This window comes from Dipteris shenzhenensis, chromosome 32 (genome assembly GCF_047967505.1).
Source record: "Dipteris shenzhenensis isolate YYH24624 ecotype China chromosome 32, Dip_SZ_1.0, whole genome shotgun sequence".
In the NCBI taxonomy this organism is placed as follows: domain Eukaryota; kingdom Viridiplantae; phylum Streptophyta; class Polypodiopsida; order Gleicheniales; family Dipteridaceae; genus Dipteris; species Dipteris shenzhenensis.
The window spans coordinates 40,847,582-40,868,676 of NC_141627.1; the positions used below are offsets into that span (position 1 = coordinate 40,847,582).

Here is a 21,095-nt window from a genome sequence, read left to right on the forward strand (position 1 = left end):
TAGCATACCCACAGGTGCAATCATAGTGTTATGTGACGAATGTCATGCAATATCACTGCCAAAGTGCCCAATGTGATAGGTACCTGTGAACCACGACTCCCCAAGTGGACTATATTCACAAGGAGGGTCTAGAGAGCAAGTACCTTAAGAGTCAAGAGTTTTCGAAGTGTCACAAAATCACCGTTGGATGCTCACAAGGGTGTGCCACCACTACACAAACACGCCCTTCGAACCACGTTGCAAATGGGATTTTCCAAGGCCCGTAACGGGGGCACTCTTCTTTCCCTTTAGAAGTGCGATAAATAACGGTTTAAGGACGCATTCGCACGGGGGGGATATGCCCCATTATGACACGCGTCGAGAAGAACGGGAATTTTCTTTCAAATCTCTTATCTCACAAGCACGTTTTTCACCTCTTCCAACAGCCCCAAAATGGCAATTCTAGACGTTGTTTCCCCAGATCTGCAGTGTTCTGCTCTTGGTCTTGCTGCGTTCAGGCTGCTCTGCGCACCTGCGTTCGGGATGCTTTGCGCGTTCTTTCGCTCCACGCTGTTCTGTGATGTGCAACGTTCTGACAGTCAGCTTCTGCACCCGCTGCACGGTTCTGCGCGTGCGACCTTCTCTGTGCGCTCTTTACCTCCGCGCAGTGCTCCGCCGTCCTGTTCGTCACGCTTCTGCGTCTTCTCAGCGTTCGGTTGGAGTTGCTTCGCGTGTGGTTGTCGCCGGGTATTCGGGGGTTGTCGCCAAGTGTGCGGGGGGTGTGGGGGGTGTGAGCTCCTAGGCTCTGATACCAGTTGATGGAGAGAGTGGAGAGTGAGAGAGAGTAGGAGACGAGACCAGCAGCAGGGGTGGCAAGAGGGCGTAGGTTTAGGCCACCCCGGGCTGGGTTGAGCCCTTGGCCCAGCTCTGAGGGTTAGATCCAGCAAAGGTCCTCCCGGTTTAGGAAGGCCAATATGGAGTTCCCCAAAACGAAGCTATTTGCCTCTACTCCAGCCAACAAGCCCTCGTATTCCACTATTGCAGAAACACCGAGCCCCTATGCTCTGACCAACAAGCGAAGGATCGGATCAGACCCTCAGGAACACGTTTATTATCTGGAACAAGAAGTTAGAGAGCTCAGGCTGCTAGTTGCAGCTCTTACTAGAAAGGTAAATGAGATGGAGAGCAAAGGCAGGCAGGAAATTATTGCAGAAGTTATGGAGAAATGCAACATCTCCACCAGCACCAATACTTGTTTCCAATGTCAAGGAAATGATCAACACTCTAGCTCAGCCAAGGAAGAGATGATCACTGTTGCCAGCAGCAAACTCAATAAAGCCGACCTCTACATAGAAGTAAAACAGCAGCAGGCCAGAGTGTATGATAAGAAAATACTACGCATCAGAGGCAGCTGATAAGAAAATACTACACAACGGAGGGCTGCCCAAGGATGGCCTTCATGACAAAAAGGGGAACACAGAGGACGAGAAGATTGCATGCCTCAAGAAAGAAATACCGCAAGTGGAGTGGGATGAAAATGATATCAGCTGTCTCTCTCAGAATGGAATGCAGGTATAGGTGTTTTTTAATGAGAAGGCAGGAAGAAGTAAGATTCTACGACATACAAACAAGCTGAAGGGCACAAGGATTTGGATATCCGAGGAACTCACCCCAACTCAGCTCAAACAGAGGAATATTGAGCTTATCAAAGTTAAAGATGCACGTAAAGCTGGTAAGTGGGCTGTATACCGAGACGGAGTAGCTCCAATTAGAGAATTCAAATCTAAACCCAAAGACTCTCAGTCCTAAACTGATGTTGTGGAGGCCACTTTTACTATCATAGATTTCGTATGTAGATGTGTGCTATAATAATTGGGCTGGTTTATCGAAATGATGCTAGTCATCTTGACATTTTGCTTCTTGTCCCATAGGCCCGTGAGGCCTCTCGTGGACGTTAATACGTCTCTCTCTCTCTCTCTCTCTCTCTCTCTCATATTGAGTTTGATTTAACATAGTACTCAGTAAAGGGCCTTAGCGAGCCCTCTACTTTAGCCCACAGTGGCTTGTATAAGTTATCTTTGTGATTGTACTTTGAGGCTCGCGAGGCCTCCCAAAGATGGTAATACATCTCTCTCTCTCTCTCTCTCTCTCCCCCCCCCCCCCCCCCTCCCTCCCTCCCTCCCTCCCTCTCTCTTTTCACCCCTTAGCGCATTGTTTGTTAGATCCTTTGGTCTTTTGAAGACTTTTAATAAACTCTCTCTCTCTCTCTCTCTCGTGCACCCTACACAGATGCACATGCATACATACATCTAGTGTTTTATACATGCATGCACATACCTCTAATGAATCCACCACCCTATGCTAGTTTCCTATTAAATTGTTGTATGTGTCTTCTCTCCCCCTCTCTCTCTTCAGGTCTTCTTCTTTGTCATCCTTTCTCGATGCGCGTGCATGGATGGGGGGGGGGGGGATGAATTTTATTTCATAGCTTTAAAAAATAATATCCAAATTGTAGTCTTATTTAGTCATATGTATGTATTTATGTACACACACACACAGAGTATATTATATATAGAGCATTCAGATAGCATTATGCTTTGTACACACACATACACACACACTCACCCACACACACACAGAGTATACTACATATAGAGCATTCAGATAGCATTATGCTTTTAAGTACAATGTGCTTATATTCAATGTATATTTCATGAAATAGATCTTCATCTATTTGTTTTTGGTTCATAATAATTGACATTGAATTATCATTGAAGTAGAGGCATTAGCACAACTATGCAATTTTAATGTGTAGATCTTCATTTGCTAGCTATAGGCTCATCCTATGTGGATGTTTCGTGGTATATCTCAATAGAAAGTCCTTTGGAAGCTGACATTGACTTGAAATGTTTGCAGAGAGTGCTTTTGCCTTTTTATATCAAGAAATAAAACCAAATACGCATACACTACCGCTACCTCAATCCAATGGGGCAACAACTAATTCTTTGAAGAGGAGGAACACCAATGGTATGTTTGAGAAAATTTCTTGGATGATTCCCATTAGTAACTTGGGTTTTCTTTGCATACTTTTTTGCATGGTGAGAAAATGTTTCGGAGTGCTTTTAGTTGAATGAAAAATTACAGCTTCATTTGACTGACTTGGCTCTTTAGCCTATTTCATGAGGGACTCAATTCTTTGCCTAGAGAAGTTAGGAAAGTCATCCTTACCAGTCTTTGGATAATATAAGAACCTTAATACTTATTATATTAATTTTTAGATAAATATGACTTTCCTGTTAGCTAGCCAACAAGCTTTACTTGTAGCCAACAAAGTTATGAAACAACAAAAGGGTAAAAAAGGACATTGAACTTGGGCTCTACATATTAAGTATTCTTTATAAAGATTCTTGTATTCAAAGGATGTAACTTAAAATATAAATGCTTGCTTTCCACTATGTTCATCTCATGCTTTGATACATCTAGTTCTTCCTCCACCAAGATGAGCAAGCTGATAGAGATGTAGAGGACCTATTGTGACCCGGTTCTTATGTAGCTGTAAGTCTTCCCTTTTTTTTAAAAAGTGTGCAATAGCAGGATTTGATAGTGTCACCTTTGGTATCTTGTCAGTTTTGACATTGGTTATTTTATACTTTTTGCATGGACATTTAAATGTACATGTAGAGGGCATTCATAGTGGTATGAACGATGAGTTTGCTTTTGACATAGTTTTATTTATCGAGCTTTGTGTTTTCTTCTTTAAAATATTTAATATGTGGTCATTGCTTAAGAATTAAAAATAAATTTTACTCGCATTTGTGAATTAATTTAGTGTTTGTTTCAAAATTTTTGTTTGTAAGATTGGATATATTCTAGTCTTTGAAGGTATATGTTACCTATGACATCACCAAAAACCCCTTTTCCATATGCGAATCATAGGAGGCACCGATAGAGTAGACTGCAATTGCTCCACACACAGGCGCTTTTGAAAGCCCCCTGTACCCTAAAGCCTACTTGCCCATATCACACCTAGTTGGACCAACCTTCAAGGCTAGTATGTAATGGTTACAAGGAGTAATGGTCTTTTTAATCTAGTCACTAGTGTTAGGAATGACCCAATAGAGGGTACGCACAGCAGAAGACTGATAGAATAGTCCAGGAGCTCACACAGTGTGGTGTGGGGTGTGGAATCACAAACTTCTTAAACTTATGTGCATACAAGAGATGCGCAGACTCATCAATAGACAATGAACCAGCCAGATAGAGAGACCACCAAAATAATATATTTCCGTCCAAAGCTATGGACACAATACAAAAGAGAGAGAGATCTAGAGTCCCACCAATGGTGTGGTCCTCTGATCTTACCTCCTATCTGGTGGCTATCTCTAGACTCGAGCCCGCGTGCTCCACCTCGAGCTTCTGTAGACTTTCCGCGTCCAAAGATCTTCTCCACCTTGCTGGCTGGAAACCAGCCTAGGTGGGCTGCCACTCAAGCTCAGTCTGCAGCTCCTTCAGGGTCACCTTCACCTCCTGTGGATAGGCCCAAGGTTAGCCTTCTTGCTGCTCCTGTCTGCTGTCAGAGGGCTGCTCCAGATGATGATGAATGAGGGCCTGGAGGCGCAAGGGGCTGTCATAAAGCCGACCAGCCAGCCTCATCCTGGCCGACCAGACTGGCCAACCAGTCTGCTTGCTGGCCAACCAGTCTGCTTGCTGGCTGACTTGGTTGGCTGGTCCAAGAAACCCTATATAAGGGCCTTTGCCAGGCCCTTTTGGGCTGCTGGCTTTGTCCCTGTCTGCGCCTATTGCAGGCCCATGTGCTGCAGCTCCAGGTCTCCCATGCAGGCGCCTATGGGCCCTGCACATGTGCGCCTCTGCCAGCCCCATGCGCTGCTCTTTGCAGGCACCTTTTGTTGCACCACATGCGGTCTCTGTCCCGCCACCTGTGCACCTCTTTTAGGTGCCCGTTCCAGCCCGTACACACACGCTTTGCTGCGCCTCTTCCAGGCTGTTGTGCTGCTGACATGGCAGCCCATGTGCTGCCCATGTGGCCAGCCCCTTTAGCCCTTTGCCTGTGAGGTGCTGCTCATGTGGCAGCCCCTTCTCCACCACGAGTCTCCTGCCCAATGGGGCTCACTGATGGGGAGGTGACCATTCCAACACCCCCTCTCACTGACACATCCCGACCCAATGCCAACACGTCGATGACGATGCTCCAGTAACTCCCAGGTCGTAGTCCTCTGGAACATTTTGATGTCGAAATCTTCTCCTGGCTTTTCATCCAGTGGCTCCTACTCCACCAGGTCTGGTTCCGCTTCTGCACACCATCTTGGTACACAGGTCCATCTTTGGTAGCACCTCTTGGCACCACCACCTTCAGTCACGTTCCCGCCATCGAACTTGAGCAATCCAACCGTCATGATCTTCGAGTTGTCCCCCTCATAATGAGTGAACAACCTGGAGTCTTCCAGGCACCATGCTCTGAGGATTTGTTTCAACCCGTTCGTCCTTTGGCAAGGTCCGCAACCAATGAATATCTCCAGATAACCTGGACCACGAACTCTCACTGAGCTCTCAAGCAGGTACTCTTCTGGCTTCAGTACACCTTGTCCTTCACCTTCCAGCAATCTGTCTCCGAGATTTGAAGAAGCACCCACACTTCCCCTTCTACCTTTGAAGAAGGCCAATTCCTTCCAATCTCGACAAATAAAGAGCAGAGTCTCTCCACAGCATGCTATAAAGGCTCAAATGAAGAATATCAAGTACATACTAGATAGTCGTACTGTTTGTGTGCTTGCTCTGAAAGCAAACCATGCCCCTCATCGAGGCACATACCAATAGCGTGTGTGATCTTGTACTGTCCCCTTCTGAAGTACAGCATCCATATGAACGTGAGACCCCAGGGCACTCCATGGAATCCACCCTCGTGTTAGTGTCAACAGCCATGCACCTGGAAGATACCAAGCACTCCATGCTGTCCGTCACCTTCACAAAGGCATCTGACTCCTCGTCGACCCAAATCTCAATGTCAGACATTCTCACTGTGGTTTCTAGGTCAACATATCTGATCTCAGTAACACATGGAGATGTCACCAAGAACAACTCTTCGATTACCACATTTGCTTTGCCCTTTGTATCACCCTCTGAATCTGAGTCGGACTCCTTCCTTTTGTTTTCTGATCCGCCTTCTTCTTTTTGCAGTCCTTCGCAAAATAACCTGGTGTGTCACAGTAGAAGCACTTCATCTTCTGCTTCCTCTTGGAAGTGTCCTCATCATCAGAGTCGTTTTTCTTGGACTTGCCAGCATAGTCCTTCACCGCAACGCCTTGTCGTCTTTGTCATCATTGTAGAGCTTCTCCCTAGCTTCTTCCTGTAGTAGTAATGGACCCAACTCCTCAAACGTCAGAGGTTTGGTCCTCTGTCCTGCTGTCATAGTTGTAACAAAGCTTTTGAAACTCCGAGGTAGCCTCCTCAGTACCGTCAAGGTCAAATGGCACGAGTCCACCTTTTGACCAGCTGATGCCAGTTGATCCCTCACCACCTTGACCTTCGTCAAGTGGTTGTGTACCGAATCTCCCTCTTCCATATCAAGGTTGTAGAGCTGATGCTGAAGAAGCAAGATCCGGGATGTGTTGTCCGTATCGTACAGATCCTTCAAAGTGACCCACGCCTCTACTGACGTCTCGGCCAACTGGATGTGAGGAAGCACAGAGTCTGCCATACAGGGGGGCATCTCTTTCTTCCCAAGCTTCGAGCTCCTCTCCATACTGCCATTAGTATATTCTCCTGTCTGTCCACCATGTCCTTCGGCTTCGCCTCCACTGTCAGTTTCCACAGCTTTCGAGCCACTAAATGACTTTGGATCTTCACCTTCCAGATCGGGTAATTTGACCCATCCAGTTTCCCAGACTCTCCAAAGTTAGGGGTAGTGAAAGAAAGAAATCTGGGGGAGGAGGAAGGGAGAGCAGGGGCTGAAGAGGCTGAAGAGGTCGACTAGAACTTTGAACGCATTTGACTGAACCTGAGTCACCCTCCTTCTCACAAGGGCACTGTCCTCCAGTCGTGGAAGTCGATTCCCAAGAGCTTCTGAATCAGGGTCGTCCTTCAGCAAGGTCCCTGCCTTCAGGCTCCTACACCTGTGAGCCTCCTACTTGGGCTCTGATACCATGTTAGAAATGACCCAACAGAGGGTACACACAACGGAAGACTGATAGAATAGCCCAGGAGCTCACACAGTGTGGGGTGGGGTGTGGAATTACAAACTTCTTAAACTTATGTGCATACAATAGACGTGTAGACTCATCAATAGACAATGAACCAGCCAGATAGAGAAACCACCAAAATAATATATTTCCATCCAAAGCTATGGACACAATACAAAAGAGAGAGAGATCCAGAGTCCCACCAATAGTGTGGTCCTCTGATCTTAGCACAAGGTACTCCTATCTGCTGGCTATCTCTAGACCTGAGCCTGCGTGCTCCACCTCGAGCTTCTGTGGACTTTCCGTGTCCAAAGATCTTCTCCACCTTGCTGTCTGGAAACCAGCCTAGATGGGCTGCCACTCAAGCTCAGTCAGCAGCTCCTTCAGGGTCACCTTCACCTCCTGTGGATAGGCCCAAGGTTAGCCTTCTTGCTGCTCCTGTCTGCTGTCAAAGGGCTGCTCATGATGATGATGAATGAGGACCTGGAGGCCCTCCTTTTATAGGCCCCCAAGGGGCTGTCATAAAACTGACCAGCCAGCCTCATCCTGGCCGACCAGACTGGCCGACCAGTCTGCTTGCTGGCCGACTTGGTTGGCTGGTCCAAGAAGCCCTATATAAGGGCCTTTGCCAGGCCCTTTTGGGCTGTTGGCTTTGTCCCTGTCTGTGCCTATTGCAGGCCCATGTGCTGCAGCTCCAGGTCTCCCATGCAGCGCCTATTGGCCCTGCTCATGCTGTCACCTGTGCGCCTCTGCCAGCCTCATGCGCTGCTCTTTGCAGGTGCCTTTTGCTGCGCCACATGCGGTCTCTGTCCGGCCATCTATGCACCTCTCTTAGGTGCCTGTTCCAGCCTGTACACACACGCTTTGCTGCGCCTCTTCCAAGCTGTTGTGCTGCCCATGTGGCAGCCCCTTCTCCACCATGAGTCACCTGCCCACGACAGCCAAGATGCTGTCCATGTGGCAGGCCATTCCACCTATGGTTCACCCCCCTGATGCACTCCTCATTTGGGGGCTCACAGATGGGGAGATGACCATTCCAACAACTAGTTCAGGATAGATGTGATGCCGGTGTTTGTCTGGATGACATAAAGTTATAGCATTTAATGAGCAATTTTAAGGGATGAGGACTCAATCTCCAAGGGTGAATTCACAAAAAGCTAAAGCTAGAAAATCCAAAAAGTGTGGTCTATAGGTGAGTGATCTGTTCGAACTCTTGGGATATTGAGTCCCCATTGGGGATTCATCGAAGCCTCCCTCGCCTGCCCTTGCGGAAATGATAGTATGAAAGATTTTAAGACACATAAATGACTTTATCAAGGCTTTGGCTTGTGACCAATAGAATATAGTTTTGTGCACGTATTCAAGAATCAAAAGCTAAATGGCATGCTAACACCACCTATGTGAAGAGTCGCCTTGATAGATGCATTACCTAAGCTATGCTAACCATGGGGAAGCTGAAAGAAGTTTGTCTCCCCTTTTCAAAGGAAATTTCTATTTGTTGGATTCTATATATTCTAGTTTTGTGGAGATATAAGTTTTAGATATAAGTTTAGAGAATCGTCAGAGTGGCCAGCTGCTGCTCCTTCTGATGATGTCTCAGAGCTGGAGTAGCGACGTGGGTTAGGCTACCGAAATGTCACTGCAAGCCAATTCAAAATGCCTTTCTCCGATGATTGTTGCGCCTGTGCGCACTACTTGCCTGTTGCTTTTGATTATCACACTCTTGATCGCCTACGATTCCATCTCTTCGCTCGATCGCCTCTCCTCCCTCATCGCTTTCTTCCTCGATTTACTTCTTCACAGCAATAGGTTCCAAACTCATCCTGCTTCTTTCATACGCAAAAGCTTTAGAACAAATATTGCAGATCACCAGCCATCTCATAAGCAATAGTTTCTCATGCAACACCAACATGGAACTGAAAATTGAAGCAAACGGTGTGTAGTTTTAAATCTGAATTCGATTCTAGGACTATCGGAATGACCGCTTGTATAGACCGCTATCAGCGAACTGGAACAATGCATTTCAATGCTTCTTACGATGTCAATACCTTGCACGACCTTGAAGACGAGCCTTCCTTTTGAACACTGGAAAGGTATTTAAACTTTCCACCGTGAGGGCAGAATTCAGTTGTCTCTTGTGGACCGCTTTGTGTACAACAAACGTATGGTGGCAGAAGGGCAGCCTCAGCCCTGTGCCCATGAGCAAGCATATGGCAACTTCAAGTAGGACAAGATCCGACAATCCAACAAGGAAAAACAAGATCAAGCATCTGAGCGCATAGGGGTGCAAACATGGAGGCAAAGCGGGTGATTGCGTATGATCACTGCGACACCAAAATGGGTTGCATCGGCTCATTATCGAGAGCTCTAATACAACTGGACAAAGGGCATCGAATTCAAAAACTGTAAGAACGCTGATCACGAGTACCCTTCAAATTTGAATGTCGTTGAATGATTATGGAACCACATAAGCAGGGTAGCATTGGCGAGTAGCTGCTATATATGCTACCTTCCTAGAAGATAATGCAAGAGCAACTTAGCAACTCCTCCCTGCCATATGAAGTTGATGAGTCACAAGAAATACATAAAGGGTCCGAGTCATAGCTTACATGACTCCCTCTCGATTTTCCCAAAAATTATAGTATGAAATGTTTTAATTGACCAAATATAAAACCTCTTTGACCATAGCAAAATGAAGGAAGAACTCTTTGACCATGATCAAATAAAATGTATGAGCGGCTAGTGTACGGCACAATTAATGCCTGTGAACGGGACGTACGATTGTGTACGGCTGAACCGTGCCTTTGGGTCAATTGTACGGGCTGCTGCTGAAGGACTGTATGGACTGATAACAACGGGCTAGCAGCTGCTTGAATTGCAGGTTTGCGGGCTAGTGCATAGGCCTTTGTAGACGCCATCTGGCTGCCAGAGAGTGATTGGTTGCGTACGTTGGCATTGCTCCTTGCCTGGAGAAGAGAATCACACATGCTTTGTTGTGCTTGCTATTTTGCTAAGGACTGTTTTGGAGGAGCCTAGTTGACACGGCAGTCTACATGGGATGCTTGCGATTCAAGATTTGATCTTAGAAGTTATGGGTAGTTCACTTATGCTTTCACCCAATGCTTGGGTATTCCAGTAAGCCAGAGGGCACCAGGGCTAGTGTGGGAACTTGTTCATTCCCGTGTGGGTTGTCAGAGAACAAATTCCAAGCCACATGGTGGTGTATGGTCAGAGATGGATGCTCATTGTCATTGGGGTGTGAGAGCAGAGCCCCGCAGGGCTAATGTGTTGTCGTACTGATGCCTCTGTGTGAGGGAAGAGCATTGAATGCGTGTGAGTTGGTACTCACTGTGTAATCTCTTTGTGGCACTCTTCAATTAATAAAGAAATATCGAAAGGGGTGCCAAGGCTTTGGGGCCAGTCTGTGTCTTTGTACTTTGAGCAGGAGCGCTGCAGCTCCCCCTATTTGTCTGTGAAGGCTTTTGTTGGCTAGTGTTTTACCGCCCTCTTGTTGGCCTTAAGGCTGGTTTCAGCAGCTTGACACCTCAATGATGGTCTACCTCTTGTTGGCCTTGAGGCTGGTTTCAGCAGCTTGACACCTCAATGATGGTCTACCACCTCAACATTAACACGGGGCAGTACGGCACATCTCAACAGACACGTGGCACACAATGCCACCTGATTAGCACACTTGTAAACAGCATATGCATCTACATGCCACATCATCATTTTGAGCAGCAGTCTTTTTTGTTAGAGTCTGGCAAATCTTCCGATTGCCATAACTTTTGATCCAAAAAGAATATGAAGGTATACAAGAAAAAGTGCACGGCAATTTCATGCTCTACACACTTGTCACCTCACACACGGTTCTAACTTTCTCGATTGCAATTTAATTCAGCTTCATCATCCAAATACGAGATCAATCAAACACATAGAATGCGTGGAAAGGTCACCTGGAGGGAGACATAGGGCAGGATATGCCATGCTGCAACTTGCAGCCCTTATACATACCTGAAGGGAAGTGAGTACGTAGTAGCATGGATTTAAGACATTGCTGATGGATCTGACAGTCCAAGCTTTCAACAACTGAGGATCTCTGTAGGACCTGTGCATGTGCAGCCCATCACATGTCCCGTTCCAGTCCAAGTTGAAGTTCCAACACATGATTGGAGTGTGATACTTTACATTTTGATGTAATAAGCAATGAGATTTCTTTTTACTTCAATGTCCATATTAAACTAAAGCTGTTCTAGTCCAGTTGTGTTAAAATCTAATGCTAGGAACTGTCTCTGTTATAGAAGAGATGTATAATCTGACTAGTTCTAGATACTGGCCAACTTTGATGCTGTGTATGGTGATGTTGAATTGTCTCAATGCTATGATTGCATTTGATCTTTTATCCGTCATAGCATGCATGATAGGAGTGCAATGTCTGCTTCAGAGACTCCCTAAAGGATCGACTCCTGTTGTGATTTAGTGTTTAGAGATCTTGTGTTGACTTCTTGGAAGAATCAGTTGCTGAAAATTCGACTCAAGTTTTGCTTTGTGTTTTGAAGTTGTTAACTTAACATCTTGTCTTCCTTGTGACCGCTGCTATTTCATGTTGTTAATTCACACTGACAACTCTTCCCTCATTTTGAGGGGCCTTGCCTTCCAAATGCTCTGATTTTCTCACAGCAATTGTGTTCAATATTGTCAGATGGTGAGAATGTTGGGGAGAGCATTTCAGGAGATAATAAGCGTGTCAAGGGATTAGGAATTGGAGGCCCTGATGGTCCTGTTTTGCTTGATGATGTAAGGCGATTGCAGCGGTCAAATGAGGTGACAATTTAGCTTTAGTTTGATCTTCAGAATCTGACTAGCTGATAGCATCTTTTGAGATTGTGTGAAGAAAGCACAATGTACACCCAACTAACGCTTGAAGAGAAGCAGGAGCTACGGAACCAGTTGGAAGCACATGTTTTGACCATCGAAAAATTGCGCGCTGAATCCCGTGCTACCACAGCTCGGCATGATGCTGTGGGTTCTCAGCACTTTCCTGCCCTCCAACAGTGGTGTGCTGATTGGAACCGTATCATACCATGCTTTGTGATCCAATCATGTTTTGCGGCTTTGATGGGGCTAACATCTTGTTTTGCAGGAGATCAAGGAGCTGAGAGAGACATTGTCAGCTGCTTTTTTGGATCAGATACATGACCTTCGCCTTGAAATTGGGAAAAAGGAAAAGGAGATCGAGAATTATGACTCGCTCTGTGCACTGCAAGAGAGCAAAGTTGAGGACCTTAACCGAAGCCTTGTAGCTGCAAATCAGTCCCGGAAAGATGCTGAAGAAGTGATACAAAGGTGTGCATGTCTTTTGTGCAATTTGGTGGCATGCCATTTAGAAATATGGGTTCTGTTTCTTTATGTGCTATGTTTTAATGGCCAATTTTGAAGGGTTTTCCTACATTCTTGTTACATCAATATCTTGAAAAGTTTTGAAGAAATGATTACTCATAGCTGCACACTTGATAATGATTAAAGCTTTTTACTTTTCTTTTATATATTGGAGGGGGTTAACGATTGAATCAGTGCAGCATACTTTGGATCTGAGTATTTTTTTCGCTAAGAGGGATCAAGGAGTTAGGCTCTGCTCTTTACGGTTCAACATCTATATTTAGTATACACGTGTGCGAAAGAGAGCCGTCTATATTTTCACCAGACTTCTGCAGATGAAAGCTATTTTATATACTCCTGCATAAGCTTGTAGGGTCTTTTTTCCAGACGCAACAGCGTTCATTACAATATAGTTAACTGGATTTTGTAGGTGGCTTGACTATTCAAGGTTTGTTTTTGTTTTTTGTTGCACGCGCGTGCCTGTGTGTTTGGTGGGCTCATGTTTCAGGTCTTTTGTAAAGAACCATTGTTCTTCAACTCTCAAATCTGTAAAATTCAAGGAATGTGTAAGAGATGGATCAGCGAGAGCTAGTAATCATCACAGCCCTCTTTTCAAAATCGATTGGAAATAACGCTGGGTTCTTTCAGCGAGAAAGAGAATGGAACAAAGATGAGGTGTATCGAATTGCAAAAATGTTACATAGAGAGCTTGCACATTGAGAGGAGGTGAATGCGAGTAGTTAATTGAGGAGCCCTACAGGGGCATATGGCTGCTGGTCAGCCTCTTGTTTGAACTGGTTGGTCCGGAGTTGGTCGGCTTCTGGTTGGCCTTTGGGTCGATTGGCTTGTTGGTTGAGGGCTTTGTGCCCTGTGCATCCATGGGCTATATAACTGGGAATTCCACTCTCACTTTCCATCACATTCATTTCTTTTCCCCAGGGAGCAGGAGTAGTGCACACTTGCACTTTGTTCCTTCACCTCCCAAGAGTAGTGCAAGGAAGGCTACTTAAGTCCAGTAGAGGAGAGCGTGGTTTTTAAAATTTGTACTTGTGGTGGAGCTCCATTTTCAGTGTGATTAGGTTGTCCTTATACAGGTCTACTTTCTCTCTCCTCTCTGTCTCATGTATGCTTGGTGAAAGGTTTCTTGTGTTGTTGTACATTACATGCATACTGAATTCTCAGCGTGGTTGGGCTTGTGTTTATAGAGATCTACTGTGTGTGTGTGTGTGTCTAAATAACCCGAGTTTCTTTTTGCACTCCCTAGGATCTGCCATGTGCCCTCCCTATCAGATGTGCTAGATGGTTTTTTGTTGTCCCATACACCTGTTGGTCTCTCGCGGACATTAATAGACTCTCTCCCCCACACACAACCCCGAATCTGCCAAGAACTGTGCGCCAAGCTGCTGGTGGAATGCATGACCAAGACTGTCTCCCAAACCTATCCGCTCCAGTGCACACCGGGTTGTTCTTGAAACAAGCCTTAGAAACAAGCCTTAAGACCAGCAAAAGGGCAGCAATAAGCAAATAACCAGCCAATATTCTCACACCAACAATTCAGCAAGTAAACAACCAACAGATTGGGAGCTAGAATGCTCCTGCACCAAAAGCAAAGACGCAGATTGGCCCCAAACTTTGGCGCCCTTTTCTGTATTTCTTTAATATTTGGAAGACCCTGCAAATGGGTTACACAATGGTACGATATTTCTTAAATTTAGCACATTCCACAACCCATTAGGCATCAGTCTCCCAAGCTCAGTCCCTGCTGGGCTTTGCTCTCACCAAGCGTCAATAGGCATCCATTTCTGATCCAAAATGCTTGCACTCAGCTTGGAATTGCTCCTAGCAACCCATACTGGGTCACACAATTCCCATACCTGTGACTCGTGCCCTCTTGAGCAATTATATATTCAGAGCAGGGATAAAAGCATCCATTTACAGCCAACATCAATGGAAACTTGCACAAGGATGACGCCATCAACTGTGAGCCCCCCCTCGCACAACATAGGCCCTCCAAACAGTTCGCAAATGGGGCAAGGCACCTTGTGAGCCCAGCTTGGCTCCCACAGGCAGTAGGCGATGTATGGGCAGATCTCTTCGGCCAGCCACCCTTCCATGAACCAGCTGGGATGCAAATCCAAGCTTACATGGCCAGCCACGCTTGTCCAACCAGCTTCTGATTAAGGAGCAGGCCCAAATGACCAGCCAGCCCCTCTTGGACGTCTCACAAGCAACTGACAAAGCCAACTACCAGCCAACTGACGAAGCCTTTGTGAGCCACACCAATGGCCTTTATAACCAGCTTGTGGTCCAAGGAGTTAATCACAGATCAGCCCGAGGGTCTTTATAGACAAATTAGCCACCAGCCAATGAACCTCTACAGATGGGATTCGTCACCCGCTCGTGAGCTATTTTTCATGAGCGGACTTGCGATCCCTCAAATGGCCTTTGTGACCAATCATAGACTCTCTATGAATGGAGTTTGTCAGCCCACGATCCTCTTTTAGCCCGTATTGTGACCTTAGCTCCACTACTCGCCAATTTGCGGCACGGTATCACAATCACTAGCCCACGACTACGAGACTGAATTGCGACCAGTGCTACCCAATTCTTGATAGCCCGATTCATGAGCTTAGCTCATCTCTGTATGGAATCCGTTTGTACTGCTCCTCTACCCCCACGCAACGCGATCCGTTGATCCAGAAAGCTCATGCACGTAGGGACTTTGGATTTGGAAAGTTACATGTGGCAATTCCACGTTTTTGTTTGCCTCTTGCCCCCTCTATGGACCACTCCAATGGCCCAACATTTAGTTCACCCCCAAGACACAATAATTCCCAGGGGGCTTTTGCGCACCCTTCACGTCCTCATCGTGACACAACCCCCTCTTGAAAAGTGACAAGCGACCTTGATTGCATCTCAATGTAGCAAAGTCATTCATAAACTCAAACACATGTAAGTGCCATCACAAGCATGTTCCAACATGTATTGCCAAACCAATGCTGTAGATATGATTCTCGGAGCCTAGGATAGAAACCATATACAGTGCAACAAATTGTCTCATAGTGACTAGTAGACCGATCATAGAAGTCCAAAAGCAGATATACTGTCGGGTGAAACATACAATGTCACCAAGCGACCTCTAGATCTCTGAGCCATCTATACGAAGCAATGGAGGTACTACGCCTTTCTTGGAGGGCCTAAAGGAACAAATCACAGCTCATAGGCCATCATTTCCTGTAGACGTCCTAGGAATATCAAAACTAAAATTCATGGCAATACTCTCCAACGGTCCGTCCGGAATAGGCAGCGGATGCAATAGTCCGGGTGCCTTTTGTTGGTTAAACTTGACCTTTTGACAAATGATGCATGTCCTAACAAAAGTATCTACTTCCCGTCTCAAAGCTGGCCAATAGAAAAAGTGCTCCACTGCCTTCAATGTGGCATCAATGCCTCTATGCGTTGCATATAGCGGAGCATGATTCTCTATCAAAACTTTAGGCCTCAACTGCTTTGTGACACAAAGGCGACCATGCATCATAAGAAAGCCATCTTTGAGAGTATAATGCTCATGACGCTGACCATTAGACAACTGATTATATCCTTGCACATATTGATCCTTCATGGCATTCAACTCAAGGTAGTATATAATGGATACTGCTGAAACCTAAGGTTTTCTTGACAATGCATCACCCATAACATTCTTTTTACCCTCAACATGCACTATTTCGAAATGAAACATGGATAAGAAATTGGCCCAATGCATATGCTTCTTAGACAACTTAGACTCAATGTCAGGGATTGATGATCTGCCTGCATAGTGAAATCATCCTGAAGTAAGTAATGCTTCCATGTAGAAAGAGCATGAATCACAACCAACAACTCTTTCTCATAAATCCCCTAACTTGATAACTGCCCCAAGGCCGTTCTTTCCACATGCATCATAGTTGACAGCAAAAGCTTTTCGGTGGTCTGGCAAGATCAACATTGGATCCAAAGTAAGCTTTTCTTTTAGCATTTGCAATTTCTTCTTCAGCCCATATAAAAGACATCCCCTTCTTCTGCAATGGGTGAAGCAATCTAAGTAAAATGCTGTATGAACCGTGTATATTACGAGCATAGGCCCAAAAAGCTTCGTACATCATGCAAATTTCTTAACCGAGGCCAATTGCGGATTGCTTCTGTCTTAGTAGGATCCATACGCATTTCATCCTTGCACACAATGTGTCCCAAAAAGTGGATTTGAGGCATAAAGAACTCACTTTTTATTGCATTTATGACTAGCTTGTGCTTCCCGAGTTCTGCAAACACTATACCTCCATGTGAAAGGCCTGAGGATCATGGCATTGCTGTAGTGCTAGGTAGTAGTCTACCATACAAGCCACCATATTGCATTAGTACAGCCCAACAAGAAGAGATGATGAACCTAGTGAAGGATTTATTGAAAAAGGGGCTTATTCAGCCTAGTTCATCTCCCAGTTGTTCACTAGTGTTGTTAGTCTAGACGAAGGATGGTTCATGGCGAATGTGCATAGACTATCGCGCATTAAACAAGATAACCATCAAGAATCGATTTTCCATTCCAAGATATCTTGGATCACTTCCCAGGGATAGTTCATGCATGCTTTACCCACCTATGGCCACCTCTTCAGACCCACACTAGTGGTACATCATGAACATCTGAAGTACCTGAGATATCAAATTCAAATTTGAGTGGACAGCCAACCATGCCGCCAACAGATCACCAACAATGCATATACGATTTGTAGAGCTGCAGATAACAAATCCGTATAGCATTGCAAACCAAGCGACTAGTACACCCATTGTGACTAGTACACCACGTACATCGCGGCCAACAATGCACGACATAGACCACTTCCAAGAATTGTACATCCGGAACCAAGGTTCTTTTTGTTGAAACCACATGACAAAAAAGAGCATTCCCATCTTGTCGAACCCTCATGACAAGAATAACATGCATATTTTACCGAAACCTCATGGCAAAAATAGCTCATGACAAGAATAACATGCATATTTTACTAAAACCTCATGGCAAAAATAGCATTCTTATTTTTTTGTCGAAACCTCATGACAAAAGAGCATCCAAAAGTAGCAGGGAAAACACCATCCTGCAAACGGTATACATCATCCAGAATCGGATGCCAAAAAGAGTGGCAGACTCTGCCATACAAAATTATTTTTACAAGTACCTGTATACCGCGCTATACAAAACTAGCCGTAAATACCCCGTTGTGGAATTAGGAACTCTTGCCCTTCGGAACATTCCGTGGCTTATCCGTGCCACTAGCCAGCTCCTTCCTCTTACGGTTGGGACAATCTCTAGACCAATGTCCCTCCTCTTTGCAAATAAAACATTTACCAGCTTCATATAAAGCGCATCGTTCCTGTGGAGACAAACAATTACACTCATCCTTTTGACAATTGGCCTTCTCTATTTTGGAAAATCGGAACCCAATTTTCTTATTAGTGTCATCTTTCTTAGCTTCCTGCTTCTGTCCACCTTTGAACCCTGAAGTCCTCCCCTGCATCAAAGCATATGCCGTGCTAGCATTCTCGATAAGCTGAGGCATATTGGAGACTTGGGTCTTCGTGCAGTAGTCTCTCAACTCAGCCCGCAACAATATTTCTCAACCTGCTCAGTGAAAGGAACAATCCGGTAGGAGCTAATAGGCAACAAAGCTGCCCAAAACTTGCTGTTATACTCCCCCAAATTACGGCAATTATTGGAATTCAGCTCATGCCAAGCAGTCATGATATCTACTTCAAAAGTCGTGGTAAGCCACGCAGCTGAAACTGCTTGAAACCTACCCACGTGTTTGGTGCAGTGTTTTGCATAAGCATCATGGTCCACCACTGAAGTGCATTCCCCTTTAGAAAACTAGCAGCTTGGCGTATCTTAGATGACTTTGTGAAATTCCCTCCTGTGTAAGCTGCATCGAACTACTGTAAAAAGGTCAAGGCCTTGAGTTTGTCCTGCACCCCACTAAATGTCTCAAATTTCACGGCTGCACTGGCCTCTTTAAAGTCCTTCAACTTCCCCTGAGGTGCCAAATTGTCATAAACAGGTGCTTGGGCAAGCACCCAAATTTTGCATATTTCCCAAAGCAAGGCTACCTGTAGCTGCATTAGGCATGCCTGTTTGCATCCCTGGGGCTGCTCCAACATTTGCATACATCACGTTCTGTCCCGTGGGCTGTAAATTAGGCTGAAACGCAACTGTTTGACTAGCAGGCATACTCGAAAATTGGGCTTGAGGGCTGACCATAGTGTGAAACACTGACCCACCACCAAAATAGCCTGGCTGAACCGGCTTTGCCAAAACTCCATGCTGTCCGGAAACCATGGACTGAAAATTATTACCTTGAGACGGTCCCAAAACCGTGTTGGAGTGCTGCTGACCATAAGGGATGTGAGAGGGCTGATCTTGAAAAGTGACATGGGGTCGCTTGTTAGCTCCAACATCCCGATCCCCATCATCAGGCTTCCTTTTCTTCGGCTGCACATCTGAGTTCATCATCTTCTGGAAGCGAGGATCCTGTGTGAACAGCGTGAAAGCACTCACAAAGCTCTGCATCTGTGCCTTGAATAGCTCCATATCCTCTGCATCCGTTTGATGATCCTTATGCTCTACAACATGCCGGATCTCCTCTCCTACACCCTTGTCCCCTCCAAGAGACTGAGACATCTGACTTGCACCAAGCCAACCATAGGCTCCCCTCTTGAAGAAGTTAGGTGGATCTCGGCAATGCAAGCTCGTTTTGCACTCTCAAAATCTCATGGTTTGAAACTTCGGGCATACCATTGGATATGTGTGTGCAACCCATGGAGAAACTTACCCACCGTTGCAACTGTATGGACACCTATGTAAACCTGTTGGTGTAATGGTTCATCGTCTCGATGTCCCCCTGGTGCATCTTGAAGAATTGAATCTGCAATTTGTCCAGGTACTAAAGTGGCAAGAACCATGTTTGGATATCTTTTACGAACTCCGTCCACCCGTGTCTCAAGGTCAGCATCATAATGGTCCTGCCACCACTCGTGCCACAAGTGACCTCACGTGTGAGGTGCATCGATGTGTGAGTATCTGTCGTCGTCTTATGTAGGCACAACTGAGAAATAGCTCTCCAACTAGTTGAGCCAAGAAATCAACACTAAAGGTTCAGCCTTATCGTCATACTGAATAAAATTGAGCTATGAAGCTTCGGAACATCCTCTCTCCCTGTGGGCCAAGTCGGTCCCGTTGTTCCTTCACGTTCCGAGTAGTGCGCTCTCCAAGCTTCTTGGCTTCTTGAGCCTCATGATCACGCTCTTCCTTTGCCTCACGAGCTGCTCTCACGCTCTTTGGTGGCCTGCTCACAAGCATCTCGCTGTTCCTAGAGCTGAAGCATGCATTGAAAAGGGCTCTCTGACTGCTATTGCTGCATTTGCATCACGGTCTGCATCATGGCTACCATGGCAAAAATTGTCATTGGCGCCTCTGCAACCACTAGAGGTACTATTGGTGGTGGAGGGCCACAGGAAGCAATTTCTTCCTCTGCACTGGGGTTGGATTTGTCACTTGTACTCATGGTGTCCTTTTTGAATCTTGTCTGTACCATAGAATAGTGGCCGTCCCTGAACTGAACCTCCCTATCTCAGGAAAGAAAATATGAAGCTGTGATACGAATGTAGAACGGAGAAAGCCTAACCCTCTTTCCTACTCACACTGACTGAATTGAGAGAATAATGCACTCAAACACAAGTGGAAGCTGTGTGAGAATCTGAGGGAGGAGTATAAGGGGCCTCCGAAGAAGGGAAACTGAACTGAATAAATGTCTGCCCACTAGGGCTGAATACAACTGGACCAAACCCACACAGCAAAAGAATGGGAAAGAGGGGGAGATCCCTCAATGTAGATCTATGACCTGAGGGCTGCTCTGATGCAGGTCCCTTATTGCTGCAGTCATTTTGGCAAAAGAAAAGATATACATTGAACTGGGCCTGTAGGTAACCCTGTGGAAGGTGTGGAACGGGAGCTGGTCTGCTGCCCCACCTTATCCCTGGCCTGATCCGCCTGGAACCCTGGTGCTGGCTGAAGACTACTGCCCTGGAATGGCCCTGGTAGTGGATGCCAAGGGGGATGCATTGTATAGGTCCCCTAGGGCCCTAGAACTGACTGACCAGGGGCTGGAATGAACCGACCAGACTGCTACTGCCAGCCGACTGGCTGTGAAGGCCACTTGGCAGGCTGCCATGTGGCACCTGCACGTCTGTTTCTGATGTGGCGCCTGCGTGGCTGCTGGGTGTTGCTGATGCGGCTGCTTGGCGTGGCTCTTGGCAGCTCCTGGTGCTGCCTGTGTGGCTGCAATCAGGTTCTGCTGATTGCACAGCCCTAGCAGCATGGCCACAGGTTGTAGATGCCCGTGACAGGAATCTATAAGGCATATGAACTTATTCCTCATCATCACATTACAACATCCCTGACACCCTAGCTTATCATAGAAGTGGCCTTGATGACGAACTACTTATATGGCATCGATCTATGTC

General features: G+C 46.0%; 1 protein-coding gene across 5 annotated transcripts in view; it reads left to right on the forward strand.

Annotated features, from left to right (window-relative positions):
- The window catches only part of LOC147880758 (SMAD/FHA domain-containing protein), a 48,927-nt gene that overhangs the window by 10,396 nt on the left and 17,436 nt on the right, over positions 1 to 21,095 (forward strand). Inside the window, exons 4-7 of one of the 5 annotated variants that reach the window (XM_087370553.1) lie at positions 2,896 to 3,006; positions 11,875 to 11,996; positions 12,105 to 12,194; positions 12,316 to 12,518. In XM_087370553.1, coding sequence (XP_087226679.1) covers positions 2,896 to 3,006; positions 11,875 to 11,996; positions 12,105 to 12,194; positions 12,316 to 12,518 — 526 coding nt within the window. The remainder of the gene's footprint in view (positions 1 to 2,895; positions 3,007 to 11,874; positions 11,997 to 12,104; positions 12,195 to 12,315; positions 12,519 to 21,095) is intronic. The other 4 variants (XM_087370555.1, XM_087370556.1, XM_087370554.1 and 1 more) reach the window with 4 other exon arrangements.